General features: G+C 43.4%; 2 protein-coding genes across 2 annotated transcripts in view; both read right to left on the reverse strand.

Moving 5' to 3' along the window:
• The window catches only part of KPNA3 (karyopherin subunit alpha 3), an 82,023-nt gene extending 77,279 nt beyond the window's left edge, over window positions 1-4,744 (reverse strand). The window contains exon 1 of the mRNA XM_042453402.1: window positions 4,543-4,744. Within this exon, the coding sequence (XP_042309336.1) occupies window positions 4,543-4,635 (93 nt within the window). The 5' untranslated portion in view covers window positions 4,636-4,744. The remainder of the gene's footprint in view (window positions 1-4,542) is intronic.
• A 9,630-nt stretch (window positions 4,745-14,374) lies between these two features.
• SPRYD7 (SPRY domain containing 7) overlaps window positions 14,375-18,477 on the reverse strand; it is a 16,619-nt gene continuing 12,516 nt past the window's right edge. The window contains exons 4-5 of the mRNA XM_042441716.1: window positions 17,319-17,421; window positions 14,375-15,151 (exon numbers count right to left, since the gene is read on the reverse strand). Of these exons, the coding sequence (XP_042297650.1) occupies window positions 15,054-15,151; window positions 17,319-17,421 (201 nt within the window). The 3' untranslated portion in view covers window positions 14,375-15,053. The remainder of the gene's footprint in view (window positions 15,152-17,318; window positions 17,422-18,477) is intronic.

Below are 18,477 nucleotides of genomic sequence, written 5' to 3' on the forward strand. Positions count from 1 at the left end.
TGGCCCTTGTGGTCTCTTCCAACTCTATGATTCTATAATTCTATGAACAGGAGTTTTGGTCCAACACATCTAGAAGGGACCAGGTTAGGGGAAACTGTCTTAGCATAAAGATACAAGGGCATAAGTCAGAAACAACCTGGAGGCACACAACAGCAGTGTGACTATACCCATAAGTGTGTGCATCTGCCTTTAGTTGCCTGTTGAATTAAGGCTACCCCATGAATTTCATACGGGTTTCTTAGGATGCATCCACCCTACAGAATCCTGGGATTTGTAGTTTTGTGAGGCACCCGCATTCTTTGGCAGAGAAGGCTAAAGACCCTGTAAAACTACAAATCCTAAGAATCCTTATGATGGAGCTAGATTACCTAAAGTGGTGTCAAACAGCATTATTTCTACAGTGTAGATGCATCATTAGGCGAGGAATACTCTAGGGTGGCTTTAACAGTTCTGATCCTTTTCTATAGAGAGCAGCAGCTGGAGACTCCAGAGCAAAACTTAACTCTTAATAGAGTGGCAGCTTGCTCCACACCAAACAACACTGAGGTGTATTGCCATCTACAGGAACAGGCTTTGTCCATTCTTCTTTGAGGGGAAGAATATGGAGAATTGGCTCCCAACTTCCCAGCTTTGTCTCACACTGGCCCTTCTTGTAAACTTGTTGCTAATCAGGCTTATGAAACAAACCCCTAGTTTCATTCATATCTGTTGAGAAAAAAGTTTAACTGAGCTCAATAGAGCCCGCTCAAATTATATTTACAATTACAGCCTAACCAAATAACTCCATTTTTTAAAAAAATCACTGAATATTTAACTATTTTGCCACTGTTTACAATCATTAGATAAGTCCAGCTGTAGTGGTATATGCCAGTCTGGATTTTGCATTAGACAAAAATAATTATAAGATTTGGTGCTTCACATCTTAGATCCAAAACAAACTGTAGAAGTAGTCCAATTTGAGGTTGCTTTAACTGCCCTAGCTCAGTCCTTGGGAATACTGAGAACTGTAGTTTATTGTGGCATCAGAGCTCTCTGACAGAGAAGGCTAAAATGTCGCACAAAACTACAGTTCCCAGGATTCCCTAGCATTGAAGGGCAGTTAAAGTGACCTCAAACTGGATTATTTCTGCAATGTGTTTTGAGTCTTAGTAATCTAACCACTGGCCACTTGTTTCATAGTCTGATTTGGATTTCCACAGGAAAGTGCACCTGTTGTTCCTCATTCTTTCATTTGTAGCTAGTAGTGGATTACTACACTGGACCCTTGTTATCCGCTGGGGTTTGGTTCCAAGATCCCCGTGTATAACAAAATCCGTGTATGCTCAAGTCCCATTGAATATAATGACATAGAAAAATGGTGTCCCTTATAAAAAATGGAAAATCAAGATTTGATATTTGAAATTTATACTTTTTTGAACATTTTCAAACCGTGTATACTTGAATCCGTGTATAAAAAATCAGTGTATAAGAAGAACCGACTGTAGTAAGAAATTATTTCTAAGAAATTAGAATAAGACTAGGAAGAAGACTAGAAGGGTTGCTATGAAAGAATTAGACAATGATCCTAAAGTGTGAAGATATAACTCTGAACACTAAAGTGAGGATTGTCCAAGCCATCACATTCACCATTACCATATTCGGATGTGAAAGAGACTGAAACTCAAGAGAATTTGAGATGTAATGCTGGAGAAGAGTACTGAGGATACTGTGAATGGCCAAGAAGACAAATAAATGGGTCCTAGTACACAGTAAGCCTGAACTCTCCCTGGAAACCAAGATGATCAAGTTGAGGCTGTTGTACTTTAGTCAAATCATGAGACAGCATGAATACTTGGAATAACAAACTGATCAAGCCGGAAATCTCTCTGGAAGCCAAGATGACCAAACAGGCTGTCGTACTTTGGACACATCATGAGAAGGAAGGACTCATTAGAAAAGACAATGATGATGGGAAAATTGGAGGGAAGTAGGAAGAGAGGAAGGCCACATGCTAGATGGATAGACTCAGTTAGGGCGACCACAAGCCAGAGCCTACAGGACCTGAGCAAATGTGGAGGACACAGGGTCTTGGAGATATTTCATTCACAGGGTCACCATGAGTTCAGGTTAACTTGAAACCAGCTAAGGGCAAGAGAGAGAGAGAGAGAGAGAGAGAGAAACCACAAATGGTTGGACTCAATCAGAGAGGACCTAGGCCTGCACCTGGCCGAACTATATAGAGCAGTTGAGAACAGGGGGATCCTGGAGATGTCTCATCCACAGGATTGCCATGAGTTGGGGCTGACTTAAGGGCATTTAACAACCAAGAACAAATGGCCTACTCTCCCTACTTAATCATTTTTTATTTAGACCTCCAGCTCTATCACCAGTTTGCAAAATGAAGTTCTGCTGGAACCACTAGACATCCCAATAAAATCGTAATTCTAAACGGAAAAAATTATTTTAAAGTAAGTCAGCCAAAATAAACCCAGAGGTGTGTGTGTGTACTTATCCAAAGTTTTAAGAAGGAGGGTCAAGAGGAGGAAGGGATCAAGCTCCTTGGGAATGCCACTGAGATGCCAAAGGCCTGTCAGAATCCAAAGGCAAAAGTGAAGGCAGAGACAAGGCCACTCCAGTTAACCATTTTCACCAGCAGAAGTGGAGAGTAGAAGCAGACTTTCACTAGCACAAGTCTGACCTATTATTATTCTTATTATCATCATTATTTTGAGTTCCCCTCCCCTGTAACCTGGAACATTAACAGGGGTGAAAGCAGTCACCTAAACTGCAAGGCCTGAGGACAGATGATGTCCTTCTCCTTCTCCAGACCCCTGAGACGCCCATAACCACCAGCTTCTTAAAATACTACTTACCATGAGAAAAGCAGATGCAGATTTTATTTCACTAGCAAAAGCCTGACCAATAACAACAACAACAACAACATCCAAATGCATCTGAGGAAGTACACTTAAGCCTAGGAAAGCTGCTGCTGCCAACTTCTTTCTTCCAGTCAGTTTCAAAGGGGCTACAAGATCTCTCTATGGGCTGATTCCACAGACTAACACGGCTTTATCTTTGAATAATAATAATAATAATAATAATAATAATAATACACATCTGAGGAAGCAGACTGAAGTCTAGGAAAGCGTATACTTCCAATTTCTCTAAGTGAGATCTCAAAGGTGATACAAGATCTCTCCACATACTGATTCTACAGACTAACATGGCTGTAACCTTTAATAATAATAATGTGCATCTGATGAAGTGGACTGATGATCATGAATGCTCATGCTGCCACCTTCTTCCAGTGAGTCTCAACAATATCTCTACATAATGATTCCACAGACTAACATGGCGATATCTTTGAATAATAATAATAATAATAATGTGCATCTGAGGAAGCAGACTGAAGCTCATACTGCCAACATCTTTCTCTCAGTGAGTCTCAAAGGGGCCAGAGACTGATTCTTCAGACTAGCATGGCTGTATCTTTGAATTTTATCTTTATTGTATATTGGATACAATATATATTGTATATTGGTCTTATATATATAGTTGTCCCTCCATATTCGCTAGGGTTAACTGTTAGGGGAACAAGACCCCCGTGAATATGGAAAAACCGCAGATAACAAAAACACTGTTTTTACCTGAGAGGACACCTCTCTAGGAATCTCTAGGTCCTCCAGTGCAACTCTGTGGTCAATGTCCAACATACATTGACCATAGAATGGCACTGGAGTAGCTACAAATGGTCTTTCAGTGCAACCTTTAGTTAAAATTGACCACAGAGTTGCACTGGAGGACCTAGACAGTCCTAGAGAGAACATATTAATGAAATCCGTGAATAATCAAATCCGCAAATATGGAGGGATAACTGTATAATAAGAATGTCTAAATGCATCTGAGGAAGCAGACCTAAGTCTAGGAAATGTCCTGCTGCCAACTTCTTTTTCTCAGTGAGTCTTAAAGGGGCCACAAGATCTCTCTACAGAATGATCCTACAGACTAACACAACTGTATCTTAAAATAATAATAATAATGTGCATCTGAGGAAGTAGACTGAAGCCTAGGAAAGCTCCTGCTGCCCCCTTCTTCCTCGCAGTGAGTCTCAAAGGTGCTGCAAGGTCTCCTACAGACTGATTCCGCAGAATGAATAATACTAATACTAATACAGTAATATGGATCTGAGGGAGCAGACTGAGTACCAGATACAATAATAACAATAGCAATACTACTTCCGCATGCCTGCTGCCCTGGCCGTGCCACCCAAGGGGCGCCAAAGTGCGAGGAGGACCGAGTCCTGCTCCTTCCTCAACCTCGTCGCCCACAAGGGCCAGCCTCTTAAAATAAGGGCCACCGGCGCCAGGGAGCCTAATGCAGACCCACTCCGGAGCGGAGGAGCCGCATGAGCCCATAGCTGCCCCTAACACAAAGGCAAGGCGCCCTCCTCCTCCTCCTCCGCCCAAAGGCAGCGCCCAAAGCCCCTTCCCCCATCCTAGGCCCAAGCCTCGGCGTCCCCTGGGGGTCTCCGCGGGCCTTAGCTCCCGCCCGGCGCAGACCCACCTCTACGTCGCGGCCCTTATTCTTGAAACTCTTCAGGCGGTGGTTCTCCAGCCCCGCAGCGGCGGCGGCGGCGGCGGCGGCGTTGTCGGCCATGGCGACGGCGGAGAGCGGAGAGGCGGCAGCGGCGTGCGCGCGAGCGACGGGGGAGGAGTGACGACGAACTGGATGGAGAGTGGCCTCCCCGCCACCACTGCGCACGCGCAAACGCACGCCCAGCCTTACCCAGCTATGGCAAGGATCATAGAGCTCTCAAGCCTAGAGTGGACGCTCAAGCAGCCATAAACGTCACTTCCGGAGGGCACCCCCGCTTCTCGCTCCCTCCCTCCAGTCTCCCGGGCATTGGCCACGCCTCCTCCTCCTCCTCCTTCTTCCCCAGAGCGGAACTTCATATTCTCCTGTGGGGAGTGAGTGGATTTAAGACATGGATGAAGGCACTGATGTCCAGACTCTGGCCTTCCAGGTGTTTTGGACTTCAGCCCCCAGAAGCCTCAGCCACCTTGGCCTAATGGTCTGGGATTCTGGGAGCTGGAGTCCAAAATACCTGGAAGGCCAGAGTTTGGACATCTTTGGGTTAAGGCTTTTTAGGTCTGTAGTGGGTCTCAGGCTTCTGCATTAAAAGGGTTACCTTAAATCAGTGATGTCCAGACTCTGGCCCTCCAAGTGTTTTGGACTTCAGCTCCCAGAATCCCAGACCATTAGGCCAAGATGGCCGTTGTTTCTGGGACCTGAAGTCCAAAACACTTGGAGGGCCAGAGTTTGGACATTGCTGCCTTAAGTTCTGCTTGACTGAAGTCTAGGAAAACTCTCCTGCTGCCAACTTATTTTTTCCAGAGAGTCTCAAGGGGCTTCCCCTAACTGTGCCCTTTCTTTCCTTCCCAGCTTCCATGCTATGGGCTCTCAGTTGCATACATGTCTCTTTCCTACTTTTATTCTCATTACTTTGTTGGACAGTCTCCAGGACCTGATGAACGACATCCAAGGGTACTAAAAGAACTGGCAAATGTAATATCGGAGCCATTGGCAATAATCTTTGAAAACTCCTGCAAAACAGGAGAGATCCCAGCAGACTGGCGGAGGGCAAACGTTGTCCCCATCTTCAAAAAGGGGAAAAAAGAGGATCCCAACAATTATCGTCCAGTTAGTCTGACATCAGTACTAGGAAAGATTCTGGAGCAGATCATTAAACAGAGAGTCTGTGAACATCTAGAAGGCAATGCCATAATCACAAAAAGTCAACATGGGTTTCAGAGAAACAAGTCATGCCAGACAAACCTAATCTCTTTCTTTGATAAAATTACCAGCTTGGGAGATAAGGGAATGCTGTGGATATAGTATATCTTGATTTCAGTAAGGCCTTTGACAAAGTTCCCCATGACATTCTTGCAAACAAGCTTGTAAAATGTGGGCTAGACAAAGGAACTGTTAAATGGATCTGTAATTGGTTGACCGGCCGAACCCAAAGGGTGCTCAACAATGGCTCCTTTTCATCCTGGAGAGAAGTGACCAGTGGGGTCCCACAGGGCTCTGTCCTGGGCCCAGTGCTATTCAACATCTTTATCAATGACCTGGATGACAGAATTGGGAGCATACTTATCAAATTTGCAGATGATACCAAATTAGGAGGAGTAGCTAATACTCCAGAGGACAGGATCAAAATTCAAAATGACCTGAACAGACTAGAAAGCTGGGCCACAGCTAACAAAATGAACTTCAACAGGGAGAAATGTAAATACTGCACTTAGGGCGGCAAAATGAAATGCACAGATATAGGATGGGGGACACCTGGCTGAATGAAACTACGTGTGAAAGAGATCTAGGAGTCCAAGTAGACCACAAGTTGAACATCAGTCAACAGTGTGATGCGGCAGCTAACAAGGCCAATGTGATTTTAGGCTGCATCAATAAAAGTATAGTGTCTAGATCAAGGGAAGTAATAGTGCCACTGTATTCTGCTCTGGTCAGGCCCCACCTGGAATATTGTGTCCAGTTCTGGGCACCACAATTTAAGAAGGATATTGAGAAACTGGAGCGTGTCCAAAGGAGGGCGACTAAAATGGTGATGGGTCTGGAAACCATGCCCTACAAGGAACGACTTAAGGAGCTGGGGATGTTTAGCCTGGAGAAAAGGTTAAGAGGTGATATGATAGTCCTGTTTAAATATCAGAAGGGATGTCTTATTGAGGAGGGAGCAAGCTTGTTTTCTGCTGCTCCAGAGAACAGGACCTGGAGCAATGGATGCAAGCTACAGGAAAAGAGATTCCACCTCAACATTAGGAAGAACTTCCTGACAGTAAGGGCTGTTGGACAGTGGGACAGACTCCTTCCTCAGAGTGTAGTGGAGTCTCCCTCCTTGGAGGCCTTTAAACGGAGGCTGGATGGCCATCTGTTGGGGATGCTTTGATCTGGATTTCCTGCATGGCAGGGGGTTGGACTGGATGGCCCTTGCAGTCTCTTACAGCTCTATGATTCTATGGACAGGAAGATAGAGACTGGCCCAAAGGGTCACAGGAAATTTCATGATTCAGTGAGGACTACAACCTACATATTCTAAGTCCCAGGCCAACACTGGTGTATCTAGCATAGGAGTTTTGGGACAGATTGGATGTTCTGTTGGCGCTTGTCCCACTGCTACCCTTCCTTGGGGGTTGCCAGCAGTGTGTTCATGAGAATCTGCACATGTATGGTGGGGATGCAACAACAACAAAATTACCCAGTGGTGCAAGTTGACAATGTGCCATGCAGTCAGGCTGTGCACATTCAGCCTGCTTTGGGGATTAGGCTGTGGAGGCAGCGGGGTTTTGACTCACTTTGGGAAAAAGCAAGATCAAGCTGCTTTTTCCTGCCCATCTATTCTGGCCCATAGATTTGCTGAAGCTAAACCCTCTACAAGAACGGGGGACTGCTAAGATGTACTTCCCTTACATCTGATGGCATTTGAGGAATTCCTTTTTAGCTCAAGGGAATTTGTAAATGACATCTGTTACGAAGGATCGAATTAGGGGAATTTCATTAGCTCAAATATTACGAGAGGCGTGTCCTAACAACGCACGCAGCAGGATCATGTCCCTATGTGTATACCAGAGGTCGCCTAGTCCACCCCCAGAGAGAAAGAGACTCTGATACCAGTGAGGTGCAATTAAAATATGAACATTTATTAAAGCCGCACAACAAAAGGGATCACACGCGTGTACACACATTCAATGATATAGCAAGGGAGGGGTGAGTTCGGGAGTAAAGGAAGGAAAAGAGATGCACCGTTGGGATATTTACCTTAGACGTCTTCTCCATGGAACCAGATGAGATGTAGGATGGATGGTGAGACACGGCCGAGGGAACGGGAAAAGGAAAGAGCAGCCGCGGTGGCTTAGGAGCTGAGTTCCGGCGGACAGAGCTAACTTAGAGGCCCGGTGACAGTGAGCTTGGCTTCGCTCAAGTGATTTCAGCAGAGCAAGATGCTCTAGGAACTCAGGCTTGGAACTGTAAGCTCGACAAGCCCACTGAAGGGTGAAAAGTGGGGTCCTTATATACTGCTAAACATATCCTCAATGGCAGCCTGGCGGACAAAGGCTCTGATTACTTATCTGTCTAAGCTGAAATCTACACAATGGTTGTACAATGCAAGAGGTCTGACACCTTTCAGGAGAGCAAATACCTTGATGGTTGAGCCGTTAAGTTAATCACTGGTTCATTAAGGAGGGAGCCATAGCTATTGTCCTCCTTGAGTGGGTTTTTGCAAATCTGGTCTAGCAACTCCCAAAACTTCCTCTGGAAAATTTCAAATCTTGAGACCATGCCGTGGCAAGGCTGCTGTCTACGTGGTTTGCTCGCCTTTAAGTTAATGCGGCTTGCTGTGGGGTCAATCAGGGGTCATGGCTTCAGATCGCATGGCACCCAAAATTTTATATAAATCTATACTTGGTAACACATCACCTGTGCTTGAGTTATCCTGTGGGATGCCAAAATGGCCACACCATCTTCTCTGATTTCAGAAGTTAAGTAGAGTTGCACCTAGATAGTATTTACATAGAAACCACCAAGGACCTTCAGGTTGATCCTGCCTGAAACAGTGGAGAGGTGCTGGCAGTTGGAAGTGACTGTATGGGTTTAGATACACCAAGATTCTTACTCAGGCGCATTACAGACCGCCGGATTGCGGCAGTCTGGCTCCGCCTCCGCTTGCAGCGTCCGGGAGCAGCAGAGGCCAAACCGCGCGGCTCCCGGACGCTCCGAAGGAGTGCAGAAATCGCGCTCCTTCCTGGGCCCCGGAAGAGACACCGCGAGGCACTAGTCGCGCATGCAGCATCACTTCCAGGGTGCGACGTGCGGACGCACAGCGTCCGCTACGTCAATATGGCGGCGGCCATGTGGAACGGCCACTGCCATTTGTCACAGACTCTGTCTGTGATAGGGTTAGGGGCGTCTGGAAGAGATACTCCTTTTTCAAACTGGGACGTCCTCAGGACGTTCCTAATGGTGGTCTGTAACCCGCCTGTTTCCTTTGTTGCGACTAACTGACATGGCTCCTACAATTATTCTTAAATTTCTTATCCCAATGTACAGAGATTGCTTGGCTCTTTCCAAGGATCATCAGGGAGCTTGGTGTGATAATGCAGCTGGAACATAAGCAGCAGAAAGCTTACAGTGAAGACAAAAATATGTGCATGTTATAGCTATCCAGTAGCACTAATGATGGCAAAGAAAAGGTGCATCACAGTCATCACTTCATCTGGTGAAACCTTTTCAGTTGGAGTAGTGCCTATTTCACTCTGGCCTGTAAGATTCAACAACTACTCAGAGATCCTTGCAATAATATATTAAATAAATGCTTAATAATAATAATAATAATAATAATAATAATAATACTTGTGTCTGCTACAATGTATATGCCAACAGCTGTAACAGTTCAGTCAAGACTATGTCCAGAGCTCCATCTGATCAAGTTGTGTGGGGTGGTTTTCTGTCCTTGCAGCTGAAGATTTCAAAAACTTCTTAAAGGACTCTGATCAGTGGTGGTCATGCTTCTCACCTTTTTCATCAGTAAAAACTAGCAAGGAAGGTTTGACAAACTGGATTTAGGAAGTGGCTAATGCCTCATTGTGAATGAGTGATCCTAGTACCCTTGATGGAAACAGTCCTATGGCTATTTCTTAAGAGTCTTTGGGACTATGCCCCTTTACACTGGCCCAAAAGGCCTGGATGGGGGCAGAATCAAGGCGTAGAGTCCTCACGATGCACGTCTGACTGCCCCCCCCAGGGCCCCCTGATGCTGTGCAGTGCTCCACACAGTGCGTGGCATCATGGCACTGCGTCCAGATGTCGCAGTGCCAGAGCACCATATAGCTGTGCCACCGCATCTATGTCACCCTTTTGAGGGTACAAAAAGGAGCCCTCAAAAGGCTGGATCAGGGCCATGGTGTGAGGGCGCCATGGCCCCAACCCAGCTAGGAAACGGGCAGTCTGTCAAGCCCCTGTATCTCCTGCCAGCAGGTTGCAAATATCTTTTTTGTGCAAGGTACTTGAGCAAGTGATAGCTATATAACTCTAGGTTCTCTTGAAGGAACATGATATTCTAGACCCACTTCAGATGTTAGGCCTTGTTTTAGCACAGGTACAGAAACCATTTTGGATAGATAACCTATGTTGGGAGAGAACAATCTTGTTGATTCTTCAAGCCCTCTTTGTGGATTTTTGTTACCATCGCCCATGCCGCTGTATCTTTCTGAATGGGTAGTGCAGACCTACCATGAGGTGGAGAGGTAAGAAGTTCCAATTGTATGTAGGATTACATCATTTCAGGACAGTTTAGCTTCATTTTGGTTGTTGTGCTGGATTTCATTGGAGGAATTTCTAGATGCATGCTTTGCTCTCATCAGATACAGTAACTCCAGTCCTGATGAGGAAAGGTTCAGGTTCTTATATAGTGTTGGTGTTAAACAATTTTTGGCAATTCATTATCTCTGTCTTCCACTGGAGGCCTTATAAGGACAAAGATGACAAATACTATATCATAATTGGGGGGGGGGGGGAAGTATTATGTGAGCCAATTTCTTTCTGCATTTTCTTCCAGTCAATCCAGGAAACCACAAAACGTCAGGATTGTACTGCTGTTCAGCTTAGTGATTTTAGGATGAATTTTTAAAGATTTTTACAGATTTTTCAATTAATACAAATCTTTAATAGAGATGAAATAGGAATGAATAGACACATAATGAGCAATACCTCTGGCATTCTGGGGTGTCAACTGTCTTGTTTTAATATACAGTACAGTGTAGCTGGAGAGTAGTTTTAACATTCACAGTTAATTCTCGAAGTCCTCTCTCAGTTACCTATGAGTCAATATGACCTTGAATACATATAGTCATTTTGACAACGAAATGGGTTTTAGCCTGTCTCACTATTAAAGATAGTGGGAATTATTAGGACACAAATGCGCTACTTAATAATGTGCTATGTCACCATTACCTATGAAACAAAAAATTACTTAAAACACTATATTGACTTAAGAAACCATCAGTAGCACTTGTCATGTTTGCTCAATCCTATTGTAAGTATATGCAATTTTAAACCAATGAACCAATAAAGTTGTGATGTGAGATGTAAGGCAAACCTATTTATCATGGTGTTTGTTTTTTGGCAAGATTTGTTCAAAGATTTGTTTTTGCCCTCCTCTGAGGCTGAGAGAGTGTAACATGCTCCACTGGGTTTCCATGGCCTAGTGGGGATTCAAACTCTTGTCTCCTTAGTCGTAGCATAGCCCTGTATTCAAACCACTGACGTTTAAAAGGGTTTTAAAGTAAGGTTCTACATTAAGGACACAGTGGCTGAGCAGTTAAGATATAATAACAACAACCACATTTATATCCTGCCTTTCTGTGCAACACAACCAGGGCGGCTTACATGTTAGATGCCAAGTCTGACAACCACAAGGTCAGCCAGTCAGCAGTTTGAGACCCAAGTGATGTGAGCTCCCATCACTAGTGCCAGTTTCTGCCAACCTAGCATTTCAAAAGCATGTAAACGTGCAAACAGCATTTTGTGCAACTCGGCATTTAGTCATGCTGGCGACATGACCATGGAGTTATCTTTGACAATGCTAGTTCCCTTGGCTTAGTAACAGATGAGCAATGTCCCTACAGAAGGACATGACTAAAGTATCTTGTCAAAGAGAAAATCTTTACCTTCTTTTTTCTTCTTTACTATAGATGTACAGCCCTGAAATTCTGAGTAATGCTTGGCTATATAATAAGGTTATGTATAATCTTACAGCATGGACTAAGGTATTTCACAAATATCTTTCTAACAGCATGTTTTAGAATTTTTGAATGATTTTTGTATTGATAGAAATTATGTATAACCATTAAACTATGTATTTACAAATAAAGTCTTTAAAAATAAAATAAATCTCAAAAGGGAGAAATGCTTGGTACTAAACTTAGGCAGAAAAATATATATGCACAAATATAGGATGGGGTACACCTTGCTTCACAATAGTACAGTGGGTCCTCAGTATCCACGGGGGGGGGGGGGATCCGTTTTGGATTCTCGCACGGATACCAAAATCCGTGGATGCTCAATTTTCATTGTCCTCAGTGGTGGTGCAGCCACGCAGCTGCGCCACCGTTTGAGGACAATAGGAGTTTGCCACCTTGCCCCCCCCCCCGAAGCCTGCCTCACCGCAGCGAGCAGCAGCACGTTGCTTCTTCCTCTTTGCCCCTGCCGCCTCCTGCCTTTCTCCTCTGCCTCCTCCCCCCCAATGCAGGCTTGCCACCTGCTGATGCTCAAGTCTGTGAATACAGACTGTACATGCAAAAGGAATCTACGAGTCCTAGTAGCCCACAAGCTAAACATGAGTCAACAGTGTGACACAACAGCTTAAAAGTCCAATAGGATGCTAAGCGGCATCAATAGGAGTATAGTGTCTAGACTGAGGGAAGTAATAGTGCCACTCTATTCTGTTTTGGTCAGACCTCACCTGGAATACTGTGCCCAGTTCTGGGCACTGCAATTCAAGAGGGATATTGACAAGCTGGAGTGGGTCCAAAGGGAGGCAACCAATATGGTGAAAGGTCTGGTACCCATGCCCTATGAGGAGTAGTTTAGGGAGCTGGGCATATTTGGTAAGGGGAAGAGAAACTTAAGAGGTGTTATGATAACCATATTTAAATATTTGATGGGATGTCACATTGAGGATGGAGAAAGCTTGTTTTCTGCTGCTTCAGACACAGGGCAGTGGATTCAAACTACAGCAAAAGAGATTTAACCTATACATTAGGAAGAACTTCCTGACAGTAAGAGTTGTTTGATCATGGAACACACTCCCTTGGAGTGTGGTAGAGTCTCCTTCTTTGGAAGTTTTTAAACAGAAGCTGGCTGTCCATCTGTTGGGAGTGCTGACTGTATGTTCCTGCACTGTAGGGGTTGAACTGGATGGCCCTTGTGGTCTCTTAGGGCGGAAAAATGAAATGCACAGATATAGGATGGGGGACACCTGGCTGAATAAAACTACGTGTGCAATGGATCTAGGAGTCCAAGTAGACCCCAAGTTGAATATGAGTCAACAGTGCAATGCGCCAGCGAAGAAGGCCAATGCGATTTTAGGCTGCATCAATAGAAATATAGTGTCTAGATCAAGGGAAGTAATAGTGTCGCTCTATTCTGCTTTGGTCAGGCCTCACCTGGAATACTGTGTCCAGTACTGGGCACCACAATTCAAAAAGGACATTGAGAAACTGGAGCGTGTCCAAAGAAGGTCGACTAAAATGGTGAAAGGTCTGGAAACCATGCCCTATGAGGAACGACTTAGGGAGCTGGGGATGTTTAGCCTAGAGAAAAGAAGGTTAAGAGGTGATATGATAGCCCTGTTAAATATTTGAAGGGATGTCATATTGAGGAGGGAGCAAGCTTGTTTTCTACAGCTCCAGAGAATAGAACGCGGAACAATGGATGCAAGCTACAGGAAAAGAGATTCCACCTCAACATTAGGAGGAACTTCCTGACAGTAAGGGCTGTTCGACAGTGGAACAAACTCTCTCGGAGTGTAGTGGAGTCTCCTTCCTTGGAGGTCTTTAAGCAGAGGCTGGATGGCCATCTGTCGGGGATGCTTTGATTTAAATATCCTGCATGGCAGGGGGTTGGACTGGATGGCCCTTGTGGTCTCTTTCAACTCTATGATTCTATGATTCTTCCAACTTTATGATTCTACTTTTCCTATAAAGTTTTGAAAGGGTGCTTATAAAAATAATGTAGTAAGTAGTTAGTATGCTAACTACACAGAGCATATGAAAGAAGCAAATTATTTTTATAAGACTATATAATCTGATAAAATATTTTGCATATACTGTACATTAATATATATTAATAATGCATTTAAAAATATTATTCACTAATATCCATAAACCCATAAAACAACCAGATCTACAGCAAATAACAAAGAAAATGGAGAAACAAATATTTAACAGTTAGTGTGATATGCTATATTGTAAATTTTAAAATGTTATACTTGTATTCTAATTAATTTTGAAGTGTCTCTTTCCTCAGAAGGAAACTGCTACTTTAATGTAGCAGGTCACATAGAGCATATTCTGGATATACAGTAATGCTGTTTTTACAAAATCTGTGCTATATTTTTAGTGCACAAAAAAGCAATTTAATACAATCACAAATATATGAAGAAGAGCAACTTATACATGTTTAACGGGGAATTATTTTTTTAAAATTATGGCCTGTTACAGACTGCCAAAATAAAGCTGCTTCGGGTTTCTTTGGAGGTATGCAATTTAAATGATGCATGGGTCCTAAAAGTCCGGAGGTTGCACCAAAGCCACACTCCATTCCTAAGCACTGGAGTGCAGCTTTGGTGCAGCTTCCGGATTCTTAGGATGCAGGCATCATTTAAACAGCATGCCTCCAAAGAGACCAGATGCAGCTTTATTTGTGCAGTCTGTAACAGGCCAATATGTCCCTAAGAACTCATCAGCGCTCAAAAGTAAACATATATCATAGCAACCATTTTCAGCTAGGGTTGACTTTTCTTTTTACAGTCAACAGTGTATCCCGATTTTAACGCAAGTGCTCTCAGCATTGAATTTTAAACAGGAATTGCAAAAATTTTAAAAACGGAAAACAGCTACCAATATTGAAATTGTGATTTGCTATTTGAGATCTTTGTAATCCATGAAAACTTTGAGTAGTATCTCTGAATAGCAGCAAAGTTGGAACAACCAACAGAGCTTACAGTTGTTGAAATATACCAATATGTATAGAACTATTATACAGTATAACATTAGAGCCTGGGGTCACTTAATACTGTCAGCTGTATCCCTTTACATCAAATACAAGTATTGTCCACATCACAAAACAATAGTTAAATCTAACATTTGGAACACGCTTGGTAATGTGTTTTCTTCTAAAACATACACTTGTATGTATAGGTTTGTATTATGGGAATAATGTGAAGCTTTGAGAGGAGACATTTAGTAAAGTACTAGTGAATAACTTCTCAGTAGAATCATTCAGAAAATCTGTTGTTCAAACAGTATTTTTTCAAACCCTGCTGGAGGTGTATGATAAAAGTCACTGAACTGGCAATCCAGAATGGCACTGTCATCAACTGTAAAAAAGAAGAAAACTGTGAGGAATGTGCATACATTTATAATTCACATTTATAGTTCAAATAACTTTTCATTTCAGTTGCAAAGTTGTATTGCTTGTTCAAACTTCTGTAATTTGACATAAAGACTGAAGATGTGCTGCTGGCCCTACAACTTTCATTGCATTCCCAGGAGACAGCCAAGGTGGAGGGGAAAGTGGAGTGATCTGCTAAGGAGAAGAGGAAGAAGGGACTGCTTTAAACTGGATCCCGGGCACCTATTCATCGGCTCCCGTCCAAGTATAAAGCTGCTGAAAGATGAAGCAGCCACCCACAGGCTCTCAAAGGGAAGCGCTGCTGAAGAGAGGAAGAAGCAGTGGCAGTGTGATCTGGGAAGCTTTTGAAGGTCCACAGGACCAATTGGTGCAGGGCTCGCATGTGGAGCCTGCCAAGGAGGGCTTTGAGGGGAAGATTACGGGATGGGAACTCTCATGATCAACTTGCCTCTGGTGATGGTCTTTTACGTATCCCCCCTCACAATTCCTTCCAGACCATGTATTTTATTTATATCCTTCCTTTACACTGTGAGCTGCTTTGAATCCCCTGCTTTGAGCCTCCTCTGTCCCCAACGGCTATACAGCTATTTGCATCTGTGCCACCACTCAGGACAGCAGAGGGTTACCTGACTGTATTGTCTCGTGTATAAGTCAACCCAGGTTTTTTGGGGGTCAATTTTTGCAAGAAATTTTTCAACTTATACATGAGTATATCCTGTACTTTGTTTAGTATGATCAGTAGAGGAAAATGCCCCCATCTTAGAATACCCACTGCCTTTGGTCTACCTGAATATACAGAAAAACAGTAGGAACACAATAGCTATTGCCATTGATGGAATGCTTTTTCAGTCCAGTAGTTAAGGAAAGGCTTTCTGCATATGCTCTTGTTGACACTTGCTACAACTATTTCATGCTAAGACTTCACTACTATTTTATATTTTTCAAAGCTCAATCTTAACATCAAGAGAGTTCAAACACTGCCCTAGGAATCCCTAGATCAAATTACATTCTATAAGGAAGGAAGGACTCAGGAAAAAAAGTGATATACTATTAAAAACAAAGTAAAAGGTGAGAAAATAATTTTTAAAGATGGAGGATAGAATCATAGAATCGTAGAGACCACAAGGGCCATCCAGTCCAACCCCCTGCTATGCAGGAACTCTCAATCAAAGCATCCCTGACAGATGGCCATCCAGCCTCTGTTTAAAGACCTCTAAGCATGAAATAGAAGGAGGGCTTAGTATGCATAAAAACAAGCAGAAAAGGACAAGTATAGTTGTACTGAGGTGATAACTAGATAGAAAACAGACATGTTTAAAGTAAGAGGAGAAAATGGCCAGGTCATTTATAGAGCAAAATATACACCACAGGAATAGAAAGCTACTTCAAACTCTCTTCAGCAAACCTAGTGCCAATGATGGGAGGCAAAAATTCTCAACTGGCCTCCTACAGTTCAGCACTCCTTTTAAAGAAAAATGTTACCTCTGGAATTACAAACTTTGTAATTTAAGAAAGCCTAAGCCAGGCTTTACCCTAGTTGAAAGAGCACTGCAATAGTAATAAAAAATTTTGAACTGAAAACTAGAATATTTTGCAACTGGTCATTCCCAGTTTAATTCAATGGTTTGTTTACAAAGAAAACATCAACTGATCAAAGAAAGAATGTGGATATTCCCAAAATTAAAAGTGGCTGGTTGGCAGTAAAGTATTTACTTTAAAGTGAATAAATAATAAATAAATAAATAAAATAAAGTGAATAAATAAATAATTTACTTTAAAGTAAAGTGAAGAAATAGACATTTGTTCCTATCAAACTTATGTCTACAGTCATTTGCTAAGATATAATAGTTTTTCTGTTCATAGGCAATTTATATGAAAGTTAAATTCAATTTCTAGTGCACTTCTATTAAAATATAAACATGTATTATACATATCACTTGATTCATTAATTTATTACATTTACTTTTAATCTTTTCTCCCAGAAGCTCGTGGTTAAAGGCAGCACACATGGTCCCCAATCCATTTTTGCACATGTTGACCACTCAGTGAGCTTCATAACTGAGTGGGAATTTAAATCTGGGTGAAATATCATACTCATTCTAATAAAGGAGACTTTGAATATCCCAACTTACCATATACCACAGGGAAGACAGTTCCTCTGATACCTGATGCTGGACAGTGCATATTTTTTCCATTTAAATAAACATTCAGTTCTACGTGGTCATATGTAATTCCCTGTAAGAAAAGGTGAAATATTTATAAAGCTCTCTGTGTCACTTTTAAATACAGTCTGCCCTCATTATACGCGGATTTGGTATATGCTGATTTGAGCATACACGGACTGAAATGAAGGAACTTTTTTTTACCTTCACTTGATGTCAGCGAGGCTGAGAAGCACTCTCACGACAGGGGAGAGGCTTTGGGGAAGAGCTCTAGCACCAGGGAAACGTTCTCTCTTCCTCCTCCACAATGTGGCTCAGGAGAGGAAGTTGGCGCTGCTCCCAGGAAACAGGAAGAAGGGAGGCTTGGGGCTTGGAGTTTGCCTCTCCTTGAGTCCCTTGGCTTACTGAAATCCCCCACCCCCTTTCCCCATAGGATGCCATGCAATCTCTCTCTCTCTCTCTCTCTCTCTCTCCATCCTCCTCCCTTCCCCATAGGAATCAATCCAAAAACTGAGTTTAAAGGAAGCAGAGGAGAGCTCTATGGGTTTCCATCTTGGGGGGGGGGCAGGGGTTGCTCTGCTATGGGGATGCCCTGCAATCTCTCTCTCTCTCCATCCTCCTCCCTTCCCCATAGGAATCAATCCAAAAACGGAGTTTAAAGGAAGCAGAGGAGAGCCCTATAGGTCTGCATCTGGGGGGCCAGGGGTTGCTTTGCTATGGGGATGCCTATGTGGAAGGGAGGAGGATGGAGAGAGAGATAGAGATTGCAAAGCAACCTCTGCCCTCCCCCCAGATGGAGACCCATAGAGCTCTCCTCTGTTTCCTTTAAACTCAGTTTTTGGATTGATTCCTATGAGGAAGGGAGCAGGATGGAGAGAGAGAGATTGCAGGGCATCCCCATAGCAGAGCAACCCCTGGCCCCCCAGATGGAGACCTATTGGGCTCTCCTCTACTTCCTTTAAACTCCGTTTTTGGATTGATTCCTATGGGGAAGGGGGGTGGGGGATTTCAGTAAGCCATGGGACTCAAGGAGAGGCAAGCTCCAAGCCCCAAGCCTCCCTTCTTCCTGTTTCCTGGGAGCAGCGCCAACTTCCTCTCCTGAGCCACATTGTGGAGGAGGAAGAGAGAA

Source organism: Sceloporus undulatus, chromosome 1 (assembly GCF_019175285.1).
Source record: "Sceloporus undulatus isolate JIND9_A2432 ecotype Alabama chromosome 1, SceUnd_v1.1, whole genome shotgun sequence".
NCBI classification, from domain to species: Eukaryota; Metazoa; Chordata; class Lepidosauria; order Squamata; family Phrynosomatidae; genus Sceloporus; species Sceloporus undulatus.